General features: G+C 35.9%; 2 protein-coding genes across 3 annotated transcripts in view; both read left to right on the forward strand.

The window, feature by feature from the left end:
- Positions 1-4,195, forward strand: part of myo15b (myosin XVB) — a 49,484-nt gene extending 45,289 nt beyond the window's left edge. Inside the window, exons 53-64 of the mRNA XM_073814410.1 lie at positions 377-453; positions 564-640; positions 754-884; positions 1,023-1,117; positions 1,378-1,455; positions 1,541-1,637; positions 1,719-1,867; positions 1,984-2,108; positions 2,471-2,604; positions 2,726-2,859; positions 2,992-3,126; positions 3,248-4,195. Of these exons, the coding sequence (XP_073670511.1) occupies positions 377-453; positions 564-640; positions 754-884; positions 1,023-1,117; positions 1,378-1,455; positions 1,541-1,637; positions 1,719-1,867; positions 1,984-2,108; positions 2,471-2,604; positions 2,726-2,859; positions 2,992-3,126; positions 3,248-3,343 (1,328 nt within the window). The 3' untranslated portion in view covers positions 3,344-4,195. The remainder of the gene's footprint in view (positions 1-376; positions 454-563; positions 641-753; positions 885-1,022; positions 1,118-1,377; positions 1,456-1,540; positions 1,638-1,718; positions 1,868-1,983; positions 2,109-2,470; positions 2,605-2,725; positions 2,860-2,991; positions 3,127-3,247) is intronic.
- A 401-nt stretch (positions 4,196-4,596) lies between these two features.
- tmem94 (transmembrane protein 94) overlaps positions 4,597-22,093 on the forward strand; it is a 34,548-nt gene continuing 17,051 nt past the window's right edge. The window contains exons 1-11 of one of the 2 annotated variants that reach the window (XM_065262992.2): positions 4,597-4,735; positions 7,363-7,618; positions 15,350-15,466; positions 15,936-16,063; positions 16,167-16,303; positions 17,324-17,532; positions 18,709-18,860; positions 18,960-19,062; positions 19,253-19,339; positions 19,606-19,722; positions 22,003-22,059. In XM_065262992.2, coding sequence (XP_065119064.2) covers positions 7,595-7,618; positions 15,350-15,466; positions 15,936-16,063; positions 16,167-16,303; positions 17,324-17,532; positions 18,709-18,860; positions 18,960-19,062; positions 19,253-19,339; positions 19,606-19,722; positions 22,003-22,059 — 1,131 coding nt within the window. In that variant the 5' untranslated portion in view covers positions 4,597-4,735; positions 7,363-7,594. The remainder of the gene's footprint in view (positions 4,736-7,362; positions 7,619-15,349; positions 15,467-15,935; positions 16,064-16,166; positions 16,304-17,323; positions 17,533-18,708; positions 18,861-18,959; positions 19,063-19,252; positions 19,340-19,605; positions 19,723-22,002; positions 22,060-22,093) is intronic. The other variant, XM_065262993.2, reaches the window with a different exon arrangement.

The following is a 22,093-nucleotide window of genomic DNA, read 5'->3' on the forward strand; positions in this document are numbered from 1 at the left end:
TGAGATTATGCGAGTATCTGCAGGCACTTATTTTGACAAGACACATGATGCACACACAATCTCTCAAAGCGCAGAATACATATTTTGAAAAAAGGAACCACACACATGACGGGCTACATACATGTTGTGACGAACTTCGCATCGAGCGCCCTAGAAAAAATAAGTCACCGGCCGCCACTGCCCCACATTATCATGCAGTGATATCTAACAAATAAAACAATAAACAAACATAAAATATTTAAAATATATGAAATTATAGCATTATGACACACTGCAACCATTATATAAAATTATTTGTCAAAAAGCCAGCATTGGCCAATCAGTTCAGATAGCATAAATTAACACTTAATGGATGCATTTTATGATCTCGCTTTAGTTTTGATGCAGTTCATGTTGGATCAGCCTAGGAAGAAAAATCAGTCAGAAGACGACTGTGTTAACTTCATCCTACAGGTAAGATTTACCACCAGACTTCAGATGAGAGATGCTTTAGGTTTACGTCTGTGCTATAAGCCTCCATATCATACTATACATCTGTCACATGATAACGTGTTTTGCTTTAGCTGGGGAAAGAAAAGGAGTTTCTCAGAGATGAGATCTACTGCCAGGTCATCAAGCAGACCACCAAAAACTCAGTCAAGTGAGTTAATCTCTAGTTAATTTTTTTAATGCATGCAAGTATGTGCTATAGACTGTAAGTTACATTGAATAAAAGTGTCTGCCAAATACATAAATGTAAATGGTGCTGTATAGGGAGAGCTGTACTCGTGGTTGGCGTTTGCTGAATATGGTGACTGGATTCTTCCCCTGTTCCAATACACTTCTGCCATATTTAACCCAGCACCTGGAGACCATCAGGCAGGATGCTAACCATTCCTTTCAGGGTACAGTAGTCCCATTTACTGTGCAAATCTCATTTTCATTATTTAGGGTTATTGTTTATGCTTTTGAACATATTTGTACTGTATATGCAAGAATATGTGTATTTAAAGTTTTTAAAGGAAACCTTTATGTGTGTTTAGAGCTGGCAAATGTGTGTGAAAAGAATCTCAGGAGATCTCTCAATTTTGGGGGACGCAGGCACATTCCCTCCCGTTCAGAGATGGAGGCTCTCTTAGTGAGTAAAAACAGATTATATTATTAGAATAAGTAGTCGATGTAATTGTCAAACAAGATTTAAATTCCATTTAATTATTTGTGTTAGTTCACATCAAACATTTACACTTTTAAGAGACTTTAAGATCAGATATGATTTTTTTTATTTGGTGCTTTGTCTGATTATTATATAAAAAAAGATTTCAATAACATTTGCAGTTTTAGAAGCATTTTTGCCACGAGCACCTGTAAATAATAATGCATTATCCGAATCTCGTGCAGGCTGGCAGGACAACTCGTCGGCTGCCCATCATGTTGCCTGGTGGAACTGAGTTTACCTGCAAGATTCGCAGCTTTAGTGTACGTGCACTCTACAAAATCAAGGAAATCTGATAATGCTTTGCTTGGTTGTGTAAACAATATTTTTGTGCGTTTGGTTCTACAGGTCACATATGAGGTGATAACAGACATTTGTACAGAGATGGGCATCGTGAATCCAGCAGAAGTGAAGGAATTTTCCATCTATGTTACTAAAAATGGTGGTAAGATGCCCTCTGTTATTTTTATGCGCGCATTAACACAGTCTAATGTTGTTGTGATCATCTAACATGATTCATGTACAGGTGATGTGCGACGTGCAGTTCACCCGGATGAGTACCTGTTTGACTTTCTGTTGGATGACGGATCAATCTCCTTCTCATTTCATCGAATTACTTGGAAACACCCGCTCCACTTTGACAATGATCTTTATGTGGAGTTTCACTACCAGCTGGTACAGAATTAAGTAGTAGTTTTAATATTCAATGAATAATAGCTTAAACTGCAGGCTGTTTCGTATTTTCTTTACATTTTTTATTATATAATGGATGCTGCATGTATGTCTTTCAGCTTCTGGATGGTTATCGGCAAGGGAAGATTTTGCTGCCTGCCAACAGCCCCACATTTTACCAGCAGATGGCGGAGCTGGCCGCTCTTCAACACCTTGCTCTTGGATTGACTCAGTCACCCTCAAGGTAAATAATTTAGTTATATTTGATTATATTTAATCATATTTAAAGGCGGGGTGCATGATTTTTGAAAAAACATTTGGAAAAGGGAGTTGGGCAGAATACCAAAACATACTTGTAGCCAATCAGCAGTAAGGGGCGTGTCTACTAATCGACATCGTTGCCTGTGTTGCGTATGTGTGGGGAGGCCCTATCAAAAGAAGGTCCAGATTCTATTGGTGTAGGGGAGTGTTTGTTTAGGTGATTTTAAATTTCAACATTGGCTTTCGAAGATCATGCACCCCTCCTTTAATCAAAAACGTTCTAAAAACCATGAGTTGGACCCATTTGAACACTTATGCTTATTGGTTATCATTGTTTATCATCAGTGCTGAGATGAAACAGTACCTTCCCCGATCGGAACGGGTCAGCACCAATGATGAGAGGCTTCTCGCTAGTATAAGGGCACAGTTTTCTGCCGTTGGCCCCCTTAACCATCGTGATGCCAAAACTCGCTTCCTGAGTGCGTAAACCAATCTGTCTTTATGTCCTTGTACTGTTGATTATTTGAATATACATACATATTTACTGATTTACATCCTTCTCTCAACCCATTTTACTCACCTTTTATCTTTTTATTCCAGAAAGTTTTACTTTGCTGCCACTCTTTGGATTTAATACATTTACCGCTCAGAAAGTAAATCATAACAGTTGTCCTTCTCCCTGCCTGGTCGCAGTCAACAATGAAGCTATCTTGGTCCTTGACCCGAAAACACAGGTACAGCACCTCTGCTTACTTTTATTGATTTATATTGCAAAATTTAATTAATCTGTAATAAATCTCATTATTGTTTTATTTATAACGTGTTGTTGTTAACTATAAACACCAAACTTTCACAAACCATTACAGAATATATGCTTGACGTTGCTTCTGGAGTTTGTGCAGTCCTTGCGCTCAATTAGCTCCAAGAAAGACATGCCTTCAGTTGAGATCAATTTTTTCAACCAAACCCAACTCAAGACTACCACCATCCACCTGAAGCAGGTATGCAGGATAATGTATTTATAATTGTCAACTTAATTATTTATAATTGTTTTTCTCAAAATTATCGCATTTACACTGTCAATTTTGTCCTTGCCTAAATGTATTATTTCATTTTTCGCAGGCGAAGGAGCTTTGTCACATGATTGCTGTGATTATGGAAGAAGTGGTGAAAGCCAATCATAGCGGCAGGTCTAGTCGGGCGGGAACACCACATTAAACAACCAATAAATGCAAACTTCTTACACTCTTAAAATGACTTGCTTATTTTTAACTAATGCTGGGTAAATATTGGACATATACATAACACATAGTTGCATAACAACAACCCAACATTGGGTCATTTTTAACCCAGCATAAATTCAGTCCAGTATGTACCCAGCATGGGTTAAAAATAACCCAACCATTTTTAGACTGTACATTATTTAATAATTTTCTAAAATGCATCAAAATGTCTCATGCCATACATTACAAATATTATATAAAATGCTTACCAAATGTTTAATTGGTTAAAGCTATTACTTTGTTTCAATATGTTTAACTATTCGAATAAGCCCTGCTGAAAAAACAAGCCATCGCAGAAATGCTAAGTGAGTTAATGGGTATAATGGGAATTGTATTGGTTGTAATGATGGTCTCTGTGGGTTTCTTTCTACTGGTTATGTGTTGGTTGGATGCTACGTATCTGGCACAGATGGGAACCAATACAGACCATTAAATCTTACTGGAACAGGGCCATTAATGGTTTTGTAATGGTTTTAATGGTACACAGCTGATGGTTTATTATGGTGTTTGTAATGGACACTACTGTATTTGTGGTGTTTTCTGCAGGAAGCATTCGATTGAGTTGAATTTATGCCACCTGATGAAAATGGTTTATGATTATATCATATGTATAAAGCTATTATATGTATTGTATTGTGTGTTTATATTCATGTTTAATTGTTTGCCTCTAAATCAAAGACAATTGTTATATTATAAAGTATGAATGTCAAACTATTTAAACTATTACAGTATCAAATGTGTTATAAAGTGAATTTTGTCATTGCATTTTAATAGAAATAAAGAATAAGTACAAGAAAAACACTATCATTAAGTTTTAATAAACTTAAGATGTATCTATGTGCATTTGCAAAGAGCAATATTGATCAAACTGCAATACTACTAATAAACCACACGAAATAAAATGTGTGTTCTACTTTATGCGGCGCTCCGGCGTATGGTATCAAAAAACCGCGAGAGCTATGCTTTAGAAACGCTGTCGCGACACTTTGACGTCATACGCCGAATAGTCTGCGCAGCGCTGCATAAAGCTGAACTGCCAGAAACCCCGCCTTCTGCCTCAGATAGCAGCAAGCCGATTCCCCGCCCCAAACATCCGACCAACCACAGAGGACGAAATAAAATAATCCCCACCCCTTTTAAAACACAAACCAATCAGATGCCCCTAAATCTTTCCGCACAAAAATACCACGCCCTTCGAGTTACTAACATGGCCGTCACCAGGGAGAGAGTTCAAGGATTTTGAGGCGAATTATTATTCAGATATTATAAAAGACTCTTGATGATTGACGCTGATGTTCTTGTGTCGTTGATGTTGCAGATTTATATCGTAAGTTTTCACGTTGAATAACTTCGTTTGACATCTTCAAAAGGGAAGTATTTAAGACATAGGCCACCTCTGCTGAGCTCAACCAGATGTTTTGACTCGTATAATTAGTGTTATTATGTTTCTACGAAGTATTTTTTACTGTAAGCGCTTATTTTTGTACTGTAAGTGTGATACGTATTGATTTTTCCAGCTTGTATGTCTTTGCATTAACAAGACGTTAAATGGGGCTGATGACTGTTTATGTAAAATATAATACTGGAAAAGATCTTGAATGCATTTATTAAACATGAAATAGCCTACGGTATGTGAATGTAGGCTGTTAGTCTTTAAAGACTCCTGTCTAGTTAAAAACCGCTGTAATGTTATGTTAGTAATGGAGGATGAAAATTGACTTATAAGTAAATAATATATTATAAATATATTAAGGAATGCGTAAGTAAATAAATGTAGGAATAAATAAATACATGTGCATAAATTATTAATTATGTAAAAATAGGAGGAAATAAATAAATACTGTAATAAATAAAAACAGAGGTAAATAGAAAAATGCATACACAATGTGTACAGAAATAGTACATTCAAGTCAATAATTTAATTATGCCTTTTTCATGACCAGAATGTATGTATTTATTTATTGATTATTTATTTTTGCTTGTCATTTTATAATTTCCACATTTACTTCTTTTATATAATAGTTTTAGGGCTGTACAACTAATCGCTTGCAGAATAAAGTATTTGTTAAAGGTGTCATAAAAAATAAACTGTATTTACCTAGGCATAGAAGATGAATAATAAGAGCTCTGTACATGCTAATGAAATATTGCCAGCCTCCAACGGGTTCTTTCCTAATTTTTATGTAAACCTTGTGCAGTCACAGTCTATATGTACGCCCCCAACAATAAATTACACAAAAAATTAAGTTCAAAGTTGTTAAAATGCTAAAAACAAAGTTGTGTCTGCTGAAATACTAGCATTGAAGTTTTACTACATACTTTACAGTTATGTTTATTTAAATAATTATTTATGACCCTTCCAAATATGGCAAAAATTGACCATTTCATTCAAAGGACAAATCCTAGGGTTGTAAATTGACATGTAAAAACGTTTCTGGATAATCTTTGCACTTAATAAAGTTACATACCTTCAATGTAAATATCAAAAAAGAATTTAACATATTATTCCAATGCATTCTTTGGCACCTTTAACATCATACATGTCTGAGTACTGTGGATAATAGTTATGTATATATAAATACACATACATGCTTGTATAATTTTAGGAAAAAAATCTGTGTATATACTAAGTATTCATAGTTTATATAATATAAATGATATATAAATATAAAAATGTAAATACACATTTAAATATTTTTTAAATATATAATTGCATCTGTGTGTATTTATATATGCATAATTATTATACACACATATATGATGTTAACAAAAACTTTATTCTGCAAACTATTAGTTGCGATTAGTTTAAAGTCCTCTATAGTTTGTAGATGAATCCTTCTTTGCTATTGGTAATCTTTCTAATAACATCAACACATTCTCATATATAATCCCCTCTTTAAATCCAGACAGCGCATGTTCTTTCTAAAATTGATATTATGTAAACCTTATTCATACCTTCTGTGAACCATTTTTGTCATTAGAAGGGTAAAAAAGCTTTGTGGATCCATTTCGGCACATGGAGACTTTGGCTTATGAGTTGTGTTCATTAGGTTTTGGTTGTCTTTTTGAAGAATTCACTGAACTCACCGAGTGATTTGTTTGTCAAATATTTCTCTTAGAAATCCAAATATTAAACACTTAAAAGGCCGACTTGTTTTGGTTGGCCAAACATTGTTTAGTTTAGATTGTCTGCACTTAATCAACTCTTGTTAAAATTAAGATTGTCATCATTACTTCTTCTACGTTTATACCAACCAATCATTTGGTAAGCTTCCCAAATTTACATGTACAAGAAAATTACTGTTAGTGGTACTGAAAAGTTCACCTAAAAATAAGAATCTCATTATTTACACTTGTATCATCTCACATGTATTTTGGCTTCTATTTTGTAGTTGAACACTAATACATTTAATAAAAAATTATTATTTTATGAGATTAAGAATATGAAATTTCCAAAAATCACATCCATCCATAATTAAAGCGATCAGAATGACACCAGCGCATTAATAAATTTCTTCTGAAGTGTATTGATGGATGTATGTGAGAAAGATTTATATTTTGATTTTATTTAGCAAAACTGAAACTGAAAGCATTTAGCTTAATAATAGTGCCATGTTGATCATGCATAACTGTGTATATGTAAACATGTTTTTTTGGATCTGTTTCTTGTGTTAACCAGCAGAGTTATTTTATTTATATTCATATTGTTCGTTTTGATATTTTTGTTAATTTTGGTTTAATTTTTAGTAACTTTGCTATTAGTCATTTTATTATATTGAAAGTTAAATCTCATTTTTATTTGAGTTTTGATTTTTATTTTGTTTCAGTTAAACATTTTAGCTCAACTTAAATCTATTTCAGTTTTTTGCTACGGCAACATTTCTAATTATTTTTTAGTTTTTATACTAAACTTTAGGCCTATATTTTTTAATAATTTGTTTCTCTTTCAATCAGATCTCATTGAATGTAAAAAGAGAGAACCCACACCCTCTTACTGGTGGCAGCGTCCTGGGCATCGTCTACAGCAGTGACCGCCTCTCCCAAGACTGGCAGCGCCCACAGGTGCAGCAATTTTGGGGGCAACAGTTGCCTTTCTCTGCCAGCAGGGTCGGTATTGGGACGAGCATCAAAAGTGACTACCGGCCCTGGGCATCTAGACAGAGTATGGTGAAAGACAGTGGTTGCCATGGAGCTACAGGATAAGAAACAGGTGAGTTATTATGATTTCTTCCTCTTATAGATGAGAGTGTGTTTGCAAGTCATATAAAGTGCTTGACAGTTTTTTATTAAGCTGTTGCATGTTGTTCGGGAATAAACGGAAATGTGTATGCAATCTCTGTACAATTATGCTGTACATTTCTGGTATTAACCGTGCAAAAAATTTGTCCGGACTTCATGTATAAATGTTATGATTTAATGATGAGTTTCTAAACAACATCCAAGTTTAAGGCACCACAGACAATATATCAAGACATGGCCTGTGCTCTTGTTTTGCTAAAACTGTATCTCATCGATTGACCCTGGACTTTAATAGAGACATAGTATGTTGTGTACACACCATATTTTAGATGCCTGCTGTCCTCTGTAATTTGTTTTAAATTTCAGGAACTTTATTTAGTGTTTGTTACTTAATACATTTGGGTTGGATTTTCATTTTTCCGGTCATGTTCTGTGTTCTCAGAAGTGTGCTGTAATACGTAAGGGATAATGTACAGCCAGCCGGATGTTATCTCAGAATAAATCGCAACTGGCCAATCAGAATCAAGCATTCTAGAGTGATGTGTAATAATTGTGTAATAATTACCAGTTCAGGGTAAATCACAGCAGACACATTCACATTCAGGAAAGTTTTAAAGATTGAGTAACCTCATCACCTTTTACACTTTAACTTTGGACATGAAAAGGCTCATATGTTGTTATCTGCTGTAGTTCATTATGTGCTTGCAAAGTGGTGAGGTTGGGCAAAACTGCACTGACTACTAAAGCAGAGGGATTATTTACTAACCATGGTAGGGTTACATTGTAAAACATTTCTGTAGAAATTACAGTGTTACTGGATATCACTGGCAACTAGCTGCCAGTAACTTACTGTAGATTTTACATTTATGTGATTTACTGGCAACAGTTTGTTTAAAGTTAAATGAACATGAAACATTTTCAGTCTTTATCTTCTACAGCAAGTTACTGGCAATCAGCTGCATAACTACAGCTAATTTTTTACAGTGTACCTAATTCTTAATACGTAGTGTATTTCAGTGGTTTTGTTATCTATTTTTTATTCATTAACACTTTACGGTAAGGTTGTTTGGAGTTTACTACATTAGTTAACACAAGCCTAGCAATGAAAATACAAAATAGGGCAAATTAGGGCAAGAACTCTATTTAAAAATGTTCCAGTGCGGGTGGAAAGTCACTCTTTTTTCTATTTTTTTAACTAGTTTTCACTCTTTTCCCATATATTTTACATCTGAAAGGGAAACTCCTTCAAATGTATATCCAATAAGGTCATTCACAGAAATATCTATCCATGCTTTTTAGCACTAATTTTTCATTCCTCAGCACTAATATTTCACTCTTTTCAGCGTTCATTTTTTACTCTTCAGTGCTAAATTTTCACTCTTTTCTTTGTAAATTTTTCATTTTTTGTAAAATTTTCACTCTTTTCTTTGTAAATTTTTCACTCTTTTCTTTGCAAATGTTTCACTATTTTCAGCGCTAATATTTCACTCTTTTCAGCGAAAATTTTTCACTCTTCAGCACTATTTTTTCACTCTTTGCAAAGTTTCACTACTAACATTTCACTTTTTTCACTCTTAATTTTTCACTTTTTCCACTCTTAATTTTTCACTTTTTCAACCATGAATTTTTCACTCTTTTCAGCGCTAACATTTCACTTTTTTCAGCGCTAACATTTCACTTTTTTCAGCGCTAAGTTTTCACTCTTTTTTCAATGTTAATTTTTCACTTCTTTCAACGTTAATTTTTCACTTCTTTCACCGTCAATTTTTCACTTTTTTCACCTTTAATGTTTCTCTTTTTTCACCGTTAATTTTTCTCTTTTTTCACCGTAAATTTTTCACTTTTTTCACCGTAAATTTTTCAACTTTAATTTTTCACTATTTTCACCGTAAATTGTTCCCTTTTTTTCACCATACATTTTTCACCATTAATTTTCTCTTTTTTCACTGTTAATTTTTCTCTTTTTTCACCGTAAATTTTTCACCTTTAATTTTCACTATTTTCATCTTTAGTTTTTCACTATTTTTACCTTTAATTTTTCAGTATTTTCACCGTTAATTTTTCAGTATTTTCACCGTTAATTTTTCACTATTTTCACTGTTAATTTTTCACTATTATCACAGCTCTAACAAATTTTTCACTCATCAGCCCGTAATTTTCAAGAGCATCTGGCTGCAGCACTAGTCTGTGCAAGTGACGTCACTACTTGCACTCTCAGACTCCCGCGCTTCCTGTGCAAGTGTCGTCACTTGCACTCGATAGGCTTTTGCCATTTTATGCGGACGAGTGGAATACGCACATGTCGGAGAAAGCACAACCTCAATCTTACCTTAAATTTAATACTTTTTTATGTTTTAACAGTTTATGATGGTATCTTATATTTAGAGTTAAATCTCAATTTATACAAAATTATCTTTGTTTGCGTAAGTTGTGCATGCCTTTCCTTTAAGGATTTGGGCTAGCCGAACTAACTTGGCCAACCGTCACGCTTTCGCTCTTTATGAATCGATACAATGAACTAAGTAATTATGGTGGCATATAGGTTGAAACCACTAAATAGTGTATAGACCATTTCAAATGATGTAAACAACGTACGTTGTACGATGTAACGTTTCCGTTTTATTTAAGTCGATTGCAATTGACGTTACATGCAGCGAAGAGTGCAGGTGATGTCACTTGCACAGGAAGCGCAGAAGTCTGAGAGTGCTGCAGCCAGACCCTTCTCATAATTTTTCACTCGTTTCTTTGCTCATTTTTCACTATTTTCAGCACCTTATTTGTCACTCTTCAGCCCTATTTTTTCCCCACTCTTTTCAGCCCTATTTTATCACACTATATATATATAACTATATATGAAGAGCTCTTTTCCAAAACGCGATAAATGCCATTTTTAAAAAAAATGAGTTTGTCATGTCATTTGGCTGTGTACTGAACCTATTCACTGCTCCATGAATGTTTTATGTCAAATCATTACATTTCCTTGTTAAAATGTAGGTACAAGATGCCGTTCTTTTCCAAAACGCGATAAGCGCCGAGCCTATTTTTAGCCTAAACGCGATTTATCCTCTCGACCAATCAGAACTCGATGAGCGTTCGACGCAATCCAATGGCGGCGCTGTGAACAGATGTTTGTTTATGTTCATTCATTACTCAAAATGAGGATTAATGTCATGTTATGCACCCGGAGAAGGTACCCGTTTGCAAGGCGATCTTCATCAAAGTGTTTGGTATGTACAACTTTCGTTTCAGAACTGGCTCGTTTAATACCGTTTTGTACGTTTGCGATAAAGTTTTTTTCCTGTGAAGAAGCCTGCTAACGTAACATGAAAAGTACTGAATAGTTCGATAGCCTGCTCATAGACAGACTGGCGTTTGATACATTGACCAATGTCGTGCAAAAGTACAAAATGTCGGTAGTGAACAATGCAGGGACATCTGTAAAGTTTTGCTTTTTGGATTGGACATTATGAGCGCGTTGTTACATGGTATGTCATTGAGAGCAGATCGAGGGAAGCTCGCTGTGTGTGCGTGTGAGGTTAATACAACTGTGTGTGGACAAGAGAGAGAGAGAGAGAGAGAGAGAGGGAGAGAGAGAGAGGGAGAGAGAGGTGAAATATATCAAGCAAAAGGGGTTCCTAATTCCCTGCTAAGGAGAAAACTGAAATGGTGGAGGGAGTAATAGCAAGTTAGTTATGTGTAATTCTGTTTATTTCATACTGGCTCCAATGTATATCACAATCTGAATAATTTACTTTACTCAGTCCCTGAGTATATGTTGCATATTCTGTTATTTTTTTGTTTTGTTCTTAAAGTAAAAACATACATTTATGGAAAAAATATATGGATTTATAGCGTTTTGAAAAAAAATAAAATTAACTTTGAATTTATAATCAACAATATTGTTGTTTGATTTAATAATCATTATTCAACATGTTCAGATTGAGCAAAAAATCCATTATAACAGCATAAATTGAATATTCACAAAATGTGTGGGTCTAGGTAAAAAATGTACTTTTTCTGAAAACTATTGAAATGGATTTATAGCGTTTTGGAAAAGAGCTCTTCATATATAACTATATATATAACTATATATATAACTATATATATAACTATATATAACTATATATATATATATATATATATATATATATATATATATATATATATATATATATATATATATATATATATATATATATATATATATATATATATATATATATATATATATTCCTCATGTTAGCTGAAGCATTAGCTAATGTTGATGAATAACACTATTTGTAAAGTGTGTCGCAATTAATTTTAACTGTTACCATTTTATTTAAATATAAATGTCTGTGATTGCTTTTAAGAGAGTGACATATTAATCCTTTTCGTGAAAACCTCAAATGTTTGTGCTTATGGCTATAAATGTTTTTTCCATTTATCTTTGTGTGAATTTATCTCGTGTCATTGCTCATTTTGGACCGCATCATTAAACTCACTATGAACTTTGGGCAGCTGTGTTGTTGCTTAGATCCTGGTCTTTAGGTTCTTGTATTACTTGTATTGATTTTGCTGAGCATAAAAGCATGTCTGGGACAGTTAGTCCTCTGGCTGCTGCAGGAATAGAGGGCACTTTTTAGATGAGGTTAAAGTTTTGAAGGATGTGAGGCTTAACTTTATTTGTGCTTTGTGCTTGCTCACCTGTAGGTCACTGCCGTGATGTTAAGGTAATTGGGTGGTATTTTGTCCTTTGTCCTAGAGCTTACTGGTCTCTGTTATGTTCAGATCCTTAAAACTGATCTCCAATTAAAGATTTTTAGCCCATTGTATTGTCTACCAGGCAAACAAGCAGTAAAGTGATTTATGTCCATAGCACAGCTGCTCTATTGAGCACTACAATATCCTATTGATTTTTCTACAAGTGGCCTGTCTCTGGGTTCAGTGAGGATGCTCCCTATCCTGCCCCACCCCACCGCTGCTGGGATTGCAAATTGCTACGTTGGCTAAAATGGATGAATGCCTGAATGGGATGCAGAGGGCAAACCATCCTTTGGCTTGTCTGTCAAGCCTCGGTTCCTCATTGCAAACTTATTCATTCTCTTTAAAAGCCCCCCATACCCAATACCTGGGTTTTTGTTTTCATTTTACACCCTTTTTCCCTGCAGGCGACAAGTTGCAGCTTCCTCTGCAGAGCTCTCCAGCTTATTAAAACCCAAACTCAAAAAATCTCTTTTCAATTCTGTAAAGTCTAATTTAGCTCAACTGAGGAGACTTTTCACTGTTTACTGTGTTCATCCTCTCTGCTCAGTTGCACATTTAATGTGCAAAGCGTTTTAGCTGGCAGACTAGGACATTTGACGTGCCCAGAGATGAGACTCTGAATGCGCAGAGGCGCAGACTGTGTGTCCAGACAGCGCGACTGATGCTGAAACAGCAGCATACATTATCCCAAAACAGCCTCGCAACCTCCTATTCAACCCACACGTGTGTCAGTCTCGCGCTGTGCTGGATCTGTACGCTCTCCGACGGCAACGGAGCAAATATCCGCAACCATGATGCTGAAAACCGAGACCTTTTTCATGAAGGATAAAGTGAGTGGATGTTGACTTGAGCTGTTTGTGGTTTTGTTTGATCCGACTCTTCGGATTTGCACTTATTCGCAGTTAAATGGTTACCAGTAACAGGTGCCTTCCTGTTGTTCATCAGGTGCACTTTCGTCAGCTGTTCAATGTGTTTTTGAGGTCTCACCCATAATAAACCGACATGTGTAACTAAGTGCATGTGACCGTACGCTAGCTGATGGTAAACGCTTGTTGTAGATGTGTGAGAGATGCTCTCTCGGCTTGAAGGCGGTCAGACTCTGACTGTGGGAAAGCACTGTGCTTATTTATAGCAGTGGGGGCTTTGTCCTTTAGAACGAGACCATGACCGCCTCACAGAACCAGTCCACAAATACTTGTATGATGGCCAAAATGGGTCAGTTTTTCATTTATGACCATATTAGGCAATACATTAAAGTTTCTCTCTAACAAAGTAGTTTGAATTACTGCGTCTCTCTGTCTGGATGTTTTTGCTGGACAAATTTGTGACTAGTTATTAAAAACAAACAAATAAAATGAATTAAAATCTAAGTATATTATGTGATTTGCCTAGTTTAACAGGTGCATTGTATTTCCTCAGTGATATGTTACAGTCCCAGCACGGGCCACTCAGTTCAGACTTTATGCCAGCTTAAGGACCCTTAAGCATACAAAAGCTTTTTTTTTACAATTTTTACTTTGTGACTCTGCCTTAAAACACAGCTAAAGTAATTTTTTTGGTGATTTAATGTTTTCTACATTTTATAAAAATATTACCTTGATATCTTTAATATTGACTAAGGTCATGTCAAACTCATAATTAGATTGAGACTTTAGCTTGAATTTCACATAAAAGGTTATATTTTTATTTTACAACTTTACTAATTGTACATTTTCTCCACCTCACACAAAGCTGGTGTGGGTAAGCTATTATGCTACGTTTACACCAGGTGCGGTAGAGGCGGCAAGCACGGGTGATTTACATGTTACGTCAATGCAAAGACGCAATTACACGCGGATTATTATCTTGCAGCGCGGTACACGTGGTAAGCGCCGCGCAAATTGCATGGAGCGCACGGAAGGCGTGTTCCGCGCAAATTGATAGTTGCCGCGGGAAACGCGCAAGTTGAAAAATCTGAACTTCTGAGGATTTCCGCGCTGCTTTAACCAATCAGGACCTTGCTGTAGTATGGTATTGATTCAGATGTTGCAGATCGATTCAATTTCGATTCACAAGCTATCAAATCGATTCAATTTCGATTCTTGATTCAATTTTCGATTCCGGTTTTCGGGTCGGTTTTTATACTCGATTCTGGATTCAAATACGATATTAATAAAAAATAACAGTGAACATAAGTTTACAAGTGGGTAATTAATAAAAAGAAATTAAAAGCCATAATACTATCGTTGTCGTCTTGCTTGCGAAATCTAAAATGCTTCCATACCTCTGACTTTTAATGTGAAGGTGGCATCAACGTCGATGATGCACCTAAAACCGCCATTTTAAGCACTGAATGAAAGAATGACAGGCTCGCCTCTTGCTCCTTGGTAACATCATACAAGGCAAAAAAGAGGGTGACATCTAGTGAAGAAGACTAGTAATTATATTAACGTTAATCTTACGTTCAATGTTTGCAGAAAAAATATGAAAAAAAAATGATTCGAAAAATCGATTACATTTTTTTTTGCCTAGCCCTACTGTAGAAGTGACGTGATTACAGGAAGCGAGCAGAGTGGCGAGGTCGCAGAAGCTCCTCCCATGATGCGAATTTCCGCGTGAATTTCTCGAATGACTAGAATGGCTTTCACGCGTGAATGAAACAAGTGTCCAACTACGCGCGAATAACGTGTTTTTGCCGCCTTTACTGCAGCTGGTGTAAACGCAACATTAGGGTAAAATACTCATGTACATCCATAATGGCTTGAAGGTGAATAAATCATGTAATAATTTTTATTTTTGGGTAAACTATCCCTTTAATATGAGAAAACAGCTGTAAGTAAGCCATGATGACTTTCCCCTTAACTCTTTGTGATTTTATGCACAAGTCCAACTGCAACTTTTTTGTTACTTCATTCTCAATTGAACTTCCTTTGTTTAAAAACCAGGTAATAGACTGATTGTTTTGGTTGGGTTTTAGGAGGAGGCAACTCCACTGGGACTGTCCACGACTCAGGCTCTCTCCAACTTACGTGACCAGCTGTCCAACTTACTGGGGCAACACCAGAAATTCAGCCCACGCAGATCCACTATTCGGGTTTGTTTTTAAATTATGTACTTCAGAACTATCCCTGCATGCCATTTCACCTTACTATTATCCATTCTAAATGGTATTTGAAATAAGAATTAGTATGTCCCAAATCATAGTAGTGTGTTGAAATGAGTCCCCTGATTGTCAAGTGCAAATCCATGCTCACTTTGACAGTTGATATTACCCAGAACTCATTTAGAGTCACTAAAATGAATAAATACATTAAAATCAGTAATGAAACCAATTTAATAAATTAAACAATGCAGTGAATATAAGAAAATGTGAATAAAGAAAAGCTGAAATGCAAGAAAAAGTTATGTGTTAGTACCTGTTTGTCCAATTAATTGCATAAACGCACTCAAAAGACTATAATTTCCCATAGCAAAATATTTTTATGGCACAGTATAAGCAGATGAATTGGGACACAGCTGCGGTGGACAAATTTGTTGACAAATTGCCTTTTTCTGTCCTTCAGGAACTGTGGGCTAAGAGCTTTCTTCACCAAAACAACCGTCACTCATGTTTTCATTGGCCGGGAGCCGTTCTCACATTGGTCGTGGTGATCGGGCTGTTGTGTTGTCACGGCAGCCAACCGAATGGCAGGTGGGTGGGGCTTTGTGTGAAAAAGTTTTGATTCCTTTATAACATGTTTCCACATAAAAGCACAGTCGTGCTGGCATATCAACATAAAATTTTCTTATATCAGCCAGGGCATAGAGATGGTAAACGCTGGCGCGCTCTTCCTCCTCCTGCTTTTGAATCTCTTTCTCATCGGGCGGCAGCAGAGATTACGGACGAGTGAGATGGTGCGGAGGCTCAAGTCCATTATCTCACAGCTAAACGGTGAGGAGAGAACAGCAGGGGCATCAGTCTTTATGATTTTGATGTGACTCATACATACATTTTTTATACATTTCACGATTTGCAAAACATATTTGAATATGTTAATATGTCATATTATATTAAAGGTGACATAAAATGATTGAACGGGGTATTTATCCTTGTTCTGTGATGTGACATGTAGACAAAACATTTTTTGTTTGGGTCTGTAATGCCTTATAAGCTTCCTAAAAACCCCTCTCAGATACAGTAGCTCTATTAGGGTGGGGGATTTTAAACAAGTGGTTTTGCACCTATTTGGCTCCCTCTACTGGCTTAACTTGCAATCTAATTACTGATTGGCTGACTTTGCTGCAACTCAAAAAATGTAGCCAATTATTTTTAAGTGGAGGGGCAGTGAGATGCCTGTGATGTCATAAGCATCAGTTTTTCAGATTGGGCCGTTTTCTGGCTGACATTTCTAAAAGAGGAATTTCTATGAGACTGAGATGTTTAGCATGTTTAGCACTTTTTGTATGTTCGTGAATGCGGATAGACTACCATTTTTGAACAAAGACAAGGTAAAAATGGGTTTTCATTCTCTGTCCCCTTTAAGATATATAATATATTAAGATAATGTTTTGTGGAATATAGACTCTAAAAAATAAAAGTGCATGTATGTGTTAAAACTTTTTTGCATGTATGCATTAAAACTTAAATTATTTAACATCTGGAAAAACGGAAACAAATTATTAATGATTCATCTTACAGTTCTCACAATTATCTACAATTAAATGTTACTATTTATTATTACTTATATAATTTTATTTATTTTTACTATTATTAGTATTTATTTATTACTATTATTATTTATTACTATTATTATTATTATTATTATTATTATTATTATTATTATTAACTATTTATTTTAAAAAGCTCTAACCCAACTTCCTATTTGACATTAACGCAGATAAGTAAGTCATATTTGAAATATTGGAATAAAATGAATGTTAGTTGTTAACTCTCAATGTTTGTTGCTGTTAGATTATTTAGAGAGAAGTGCAGGACATCCTATCAGATGGGCACCCTCTCTGTACCCTGATCTTTATACCCCCACCTCTCCTTCCTGGTCTCTACATTGGACGTTCAGAGATGAACGATTGGTCAATCTACCTGTCAGTCTCCTGGTGGAGGGTGATGTCATCGCTCTTAGACCAGGCCAGGAAGCTTTTGCATCCCTTAGAGGAATTAAGGTACATATTGGGTAGCCATACATAAATGCACAATGGTACAGTTACCATAGCTGTTGTTATGAACCTTTATTGTCATCAGTAAGGAAATTGCGATCAAAATTAAAAAAAATAAAACATTTACAATAAAATTTTCTATACCAAGAAAGTGACAAGATAAAAACCACTATTTTTTGTTACAAACTTTCACATAGCATCTTTGGGTTATAAAAAAACATAAAAAATTCATATCCATAATTTTAATTTTCAAAGATTTATTCTTTTTTCCACAAAATGCAATAAATCCATTAAATTTTTTTTCAAAATGCTATAATTCTATTGAATCAATATATAAATGTGCGTTCACCTTTGCCATGTTATATTCATTTAGTTGACTAGTGGTATACTGGTTTAAAAAAAAACATTAATGGCATTAATCAAAATACTTACTTTGTCATATTAAGAAATCTGTCATTGCTCCTGTCGTCCTTGGGACCTCGTCACTGAACTTTTTTGACAGCGATCACCTGTAAAATGTTTTGGTCCTGCTCGATTTTCGTTGGCTCGAGAAAAATAATAGAACGTTTTTCATAAGATCACCTGGGGTCAATGTGTTAGCATGACAGAAGCTTGATGCTGTCGGGAGAACAAGCAACAGCCGGCATTTTTCCGTCTCCCGAGTGCCGATTTTGATGCCGTTCGTTTTATTCCCCGTCACAGAAAACCACCACAGGTTTATCAATGCCATCAAAAGTATTATTTTGTTTTTGTTTGTTTGTTGATCACGAAGTACAAAGTAGATGAAGAAAACTAGCATTTAGTGTGTATTCAACGCACCACCATTATTGTTTACAGTGCATGAAATGGTGAGCTGTGATTTGTTGAGTGGATTTATTGTATTCTGCAAGACAGGAGGACTGGTTTTTATCGTGTTTTGGGAAAAATAGAGAAAAAATGACAGAATAACACAGCTGATATTGGATTTTGCATAAAATTAAGAATTTACTTTTTAATACTGACCTGATACAATACTGATTTTAGCGGTAACTAATTTTTTTTTATTGCGTTTTTTCGCATTTTGGAACCAAATTCTTCATATATTTCATAAAATATATATATTTTAAAAACTATGTGATAATTAGGGAGTTTTTTGGCACTCCTTGTATGTTTCCTCTCAATCTCTGTATCTTCTGTTACCAGGATGATGAACACATCGTGCTGGAGCCAGGAGACCTTTTTCCCCCCTTCTCTCCTCCTCCCTCCCCACGTGTGAATGAACGGAAAGGTCCCCATAGTCCTCAACAGTATCGCCTCTTTAGGGTCGTGCGCACGCCTGTACTCGAAAGTGTCAGGTTAGTATGTCCTTACAGCCACTACTTCATTTCAGGAAATGGCACCTCATCTAACATGCAAAGTGCAGTGCAGGAAATCATTTTCTTTCTGGCCAATAGGAACAGTCTTGACCTGGCTCTGTCCCGCCCAATCACTGCTCTTGATAATGAACGGTTTACGGTGCAGTCCATCATTGCCAAATTTGCCTGCCCTGCTGTGCTGGTATGTCAACATGCACACATGCAGTTTTATAAAAAATAATTGCCTGTAATGCTGTCAATGTGAAAACTCAACATTGCGGTCATGTTAACACATGAAACGGGCTAAATCGCCATAACTTTCAAGATAATTGAAAATATTTGAGTACTTTGTGAATGTCCATTGATCTTTGGTTAACTCCTTCTTGTTGCAGGTGGCCTTTTTTACTGTTAACACAATTCGTTACTTCTGCGACACTCCTGGTCTCACGCCTGGACCCTTCAACTTCCTACAGTTGCAGGTAGGAGACTCTTGGTTAAAGGCTAAAGTTTTACTCATTTTGTTCTTTTGAATAAATAAAGGAATGGTCACTAAGAGGAAGTCATGTTGCTGTTTATGATCTTATGAAATCTGGTTCTTAATTTTTTTATGAAACCTGACCTCTGAATGCTATTCACTCATTCTTAGTACTCAAAAAGGAAGATTTCAGAATAAAATGAAATTGTAGACATGGAAAGTGTACTTCTGTTAAAACCCAACTTGTATCCTCTCTCTTTCTCTGAGTAGATGATGGGTGTATTGCCGATTTTACCTCTTCTCTTTCCTGTGATGTGGGTTCTGGTTAATGCATATGGAGAGGCACGTGTGTTAGCCGAGTCCAGACGTAACTCTCCTACTGGCCTGGTAAGACTGAATAACGCCACATATGGACACACAAACATATGAATTTTTGTTGACTCACAAATAAGCTTATATGTTTACTTATTAGCATATTTGTCAACAGTTGTCAAACAAGTTCATATATTAGAAATGCACAGATCGGCTGGGCAACCAGCTGCTTTATGTTTTATTTTGGCCAATCTGTATTACGGACACACAGCTAGCCATGAAAATCTCTCATATACACATAGATATATACAGGAGTGCACATAACTTGTGCACATGTGCGGTTGAAATGAAAAGACACACCAGACACTGTGGGTTATGTAATTTACTGCAACATAAGGGATTTCTCCGTGCATCATTGGTTAAGATAATTCATGTGTGTTCTTAGCAGCGATGCAACAGTCACTGGCCCGATTGGACAAGTTAAATATTTTAGATTTCAATACTAAAATATTGAACTGACATGAGTAACAGTATTGACAGTAACTTACATTATCAAAGATTAATAAATGCTAAAATGCTATATTGTTCAATAATTTTTTATGTTAGTGTTAGTTATAGCATTTATTAATGTGTACTAATACAACCTTGTTGTAAACTGTTGCCGTATAAATAAACATTAATTTATAAATTGTGTAAAAAATTCATGTTTATTGCTAAAGAGTCACAAACATCAGAATTATAAACCTTATTTAGACATTCAAGGAACAAATGTCATTCAAATTTTGCGTAACCTTCTGAGATTATTTATCAACAATTAATACATTTGATGCACCTTCTTTTACATTTTTTTTTATTTTTAAGAGTACTTTCTACCTCATTTAAGGAAAGTGCCACACACTCACACGACTGATATTGCTGTTGAATGTTAACTCGCCTGGTCAGTGATTACCGTGTGTATTAACTTTGAATTGCAGCCCTATCTTTGCATGATGATGTAAGAGGCTGTTTACACTTGTCATTAACTCTTTCACTGCCAGCGTTTTTAAAAAAAGTTGCCAGCCAGCGCCAGCGTTTTTCATGATTTTCACCAAAGTTTAATGCCTTCCAGAAAATGTTCTTCTTTAAATATATAAACATACAAAATATACCAAATGAAAGAACAGACCCTCTGCTTTCAAAAAAAAAAAAAAAACGTTTCATCCTACCTTTAGTGGTTCTTTTGTAATCAGCTTTTGAATATGGGTAGGTTTCTGCAAAAACACCACATTTTGAGCAAAAAGCAGAGATAATTCCATTTTTGTGACGGACTTTTCATAGAGATCCCATTCAGAGCGATCTTTAAAACAGACACGGACATGCAGCCGCTTGCCATAGGGCAATACTTCCGGGTTTAAAAAGTTGCAGAAGGGCGTCACCTAGTGGATAATAGCGGTGTTGCGGAAAGACGGAAAAACTCGTCATTGGCGGGGAAGCGTTTTCTCTTAATTGACGAGATATCTCGTCAATGGCGGGGAAAGAGTTAACATGCGTTTTCGTCGATCGGATCACAAGTGGACGACGTTAATGCCAGGTGTAAACTGTGTTCAAAACATTTTGAACGCATCCACTTTCGACCACTTTCAACCACATTCAGAGGTAGTCGAAACCACTTTCGATCGGATCGCTTTGGAGTGGCAGAACGCAAATGTGGTTGAATGTGTTCGAACAGCCACACGCGACCGCCCTCTCTCCGCCCATTTATCTAATCTGAGGTATTAAACACAAGTTTTACGTCTTTTTTTGACTTCTGGCGTAAACATACGCTATTTTTAGCCTTTCATTGATAAAACTACTGCGGGTGTTCTCCGTAGTTTCGTTTTGAAAGCGTGAAAGTTGCGCGATCCTATTTCATCAATTGCGCTGAAAATTCAGAGAAAGCTCCAACATATAAACGTACAAAACACTGTGCAGCATGTATATTTGCTAAACAAGCAGCGGACTCCGACATAATATTAGTTTGCGTCCATATAAACTCATAATTACTTCCGCTCGCGTTTGAATGTCAGCAGAGAGACTCGCCCACCGTCTCACAGACCGTCCCCTCACAGTATTCCAGACAGAAGCGGTCGAAAGTGGACAAAAGAGATGAATTTAAATACCAGGTGTAAATGTAATGTGTCTCTCTCGTCCACTTGTGATCCGATCGATGAAAACACATCTTAATACCAAGTGTAAACACCCCCTTAGACTCACTGGCCCATCTTAAGGTGTAGTGTATGGATTTTTATGGAGGAATTGAAGCAATAGTATCAGTCTTGAAGTGGAGAGCTGACCGTCATTTTAGGGTTTTTTAATGAGACCTTTCTCCTGTCCCAGCTTGCTAAGTTCTCTGAGGACACTCTAAGCAGCTACACGGAAGTGGTGTCCTCACAGGTATATCCTCTGTGTTCGTCCTCTCCCACCCGTT

This window comes from Paramisgurnus dabryanus, chromosome 1, assembly GCF_030506205.2.
Source record: "Paramisgurnus dabryanus chromosome 1, PD_genome_1.1, whole genome shotgun sequence".
Taxonomy (NCBI): domain Eukaryota; kingdom Metazoa; phylum Chordata; class Actinopteri; order Cypriniformes; family Cobitidae; genus Paramisgurnus; species Paramisgurnus dabryanus.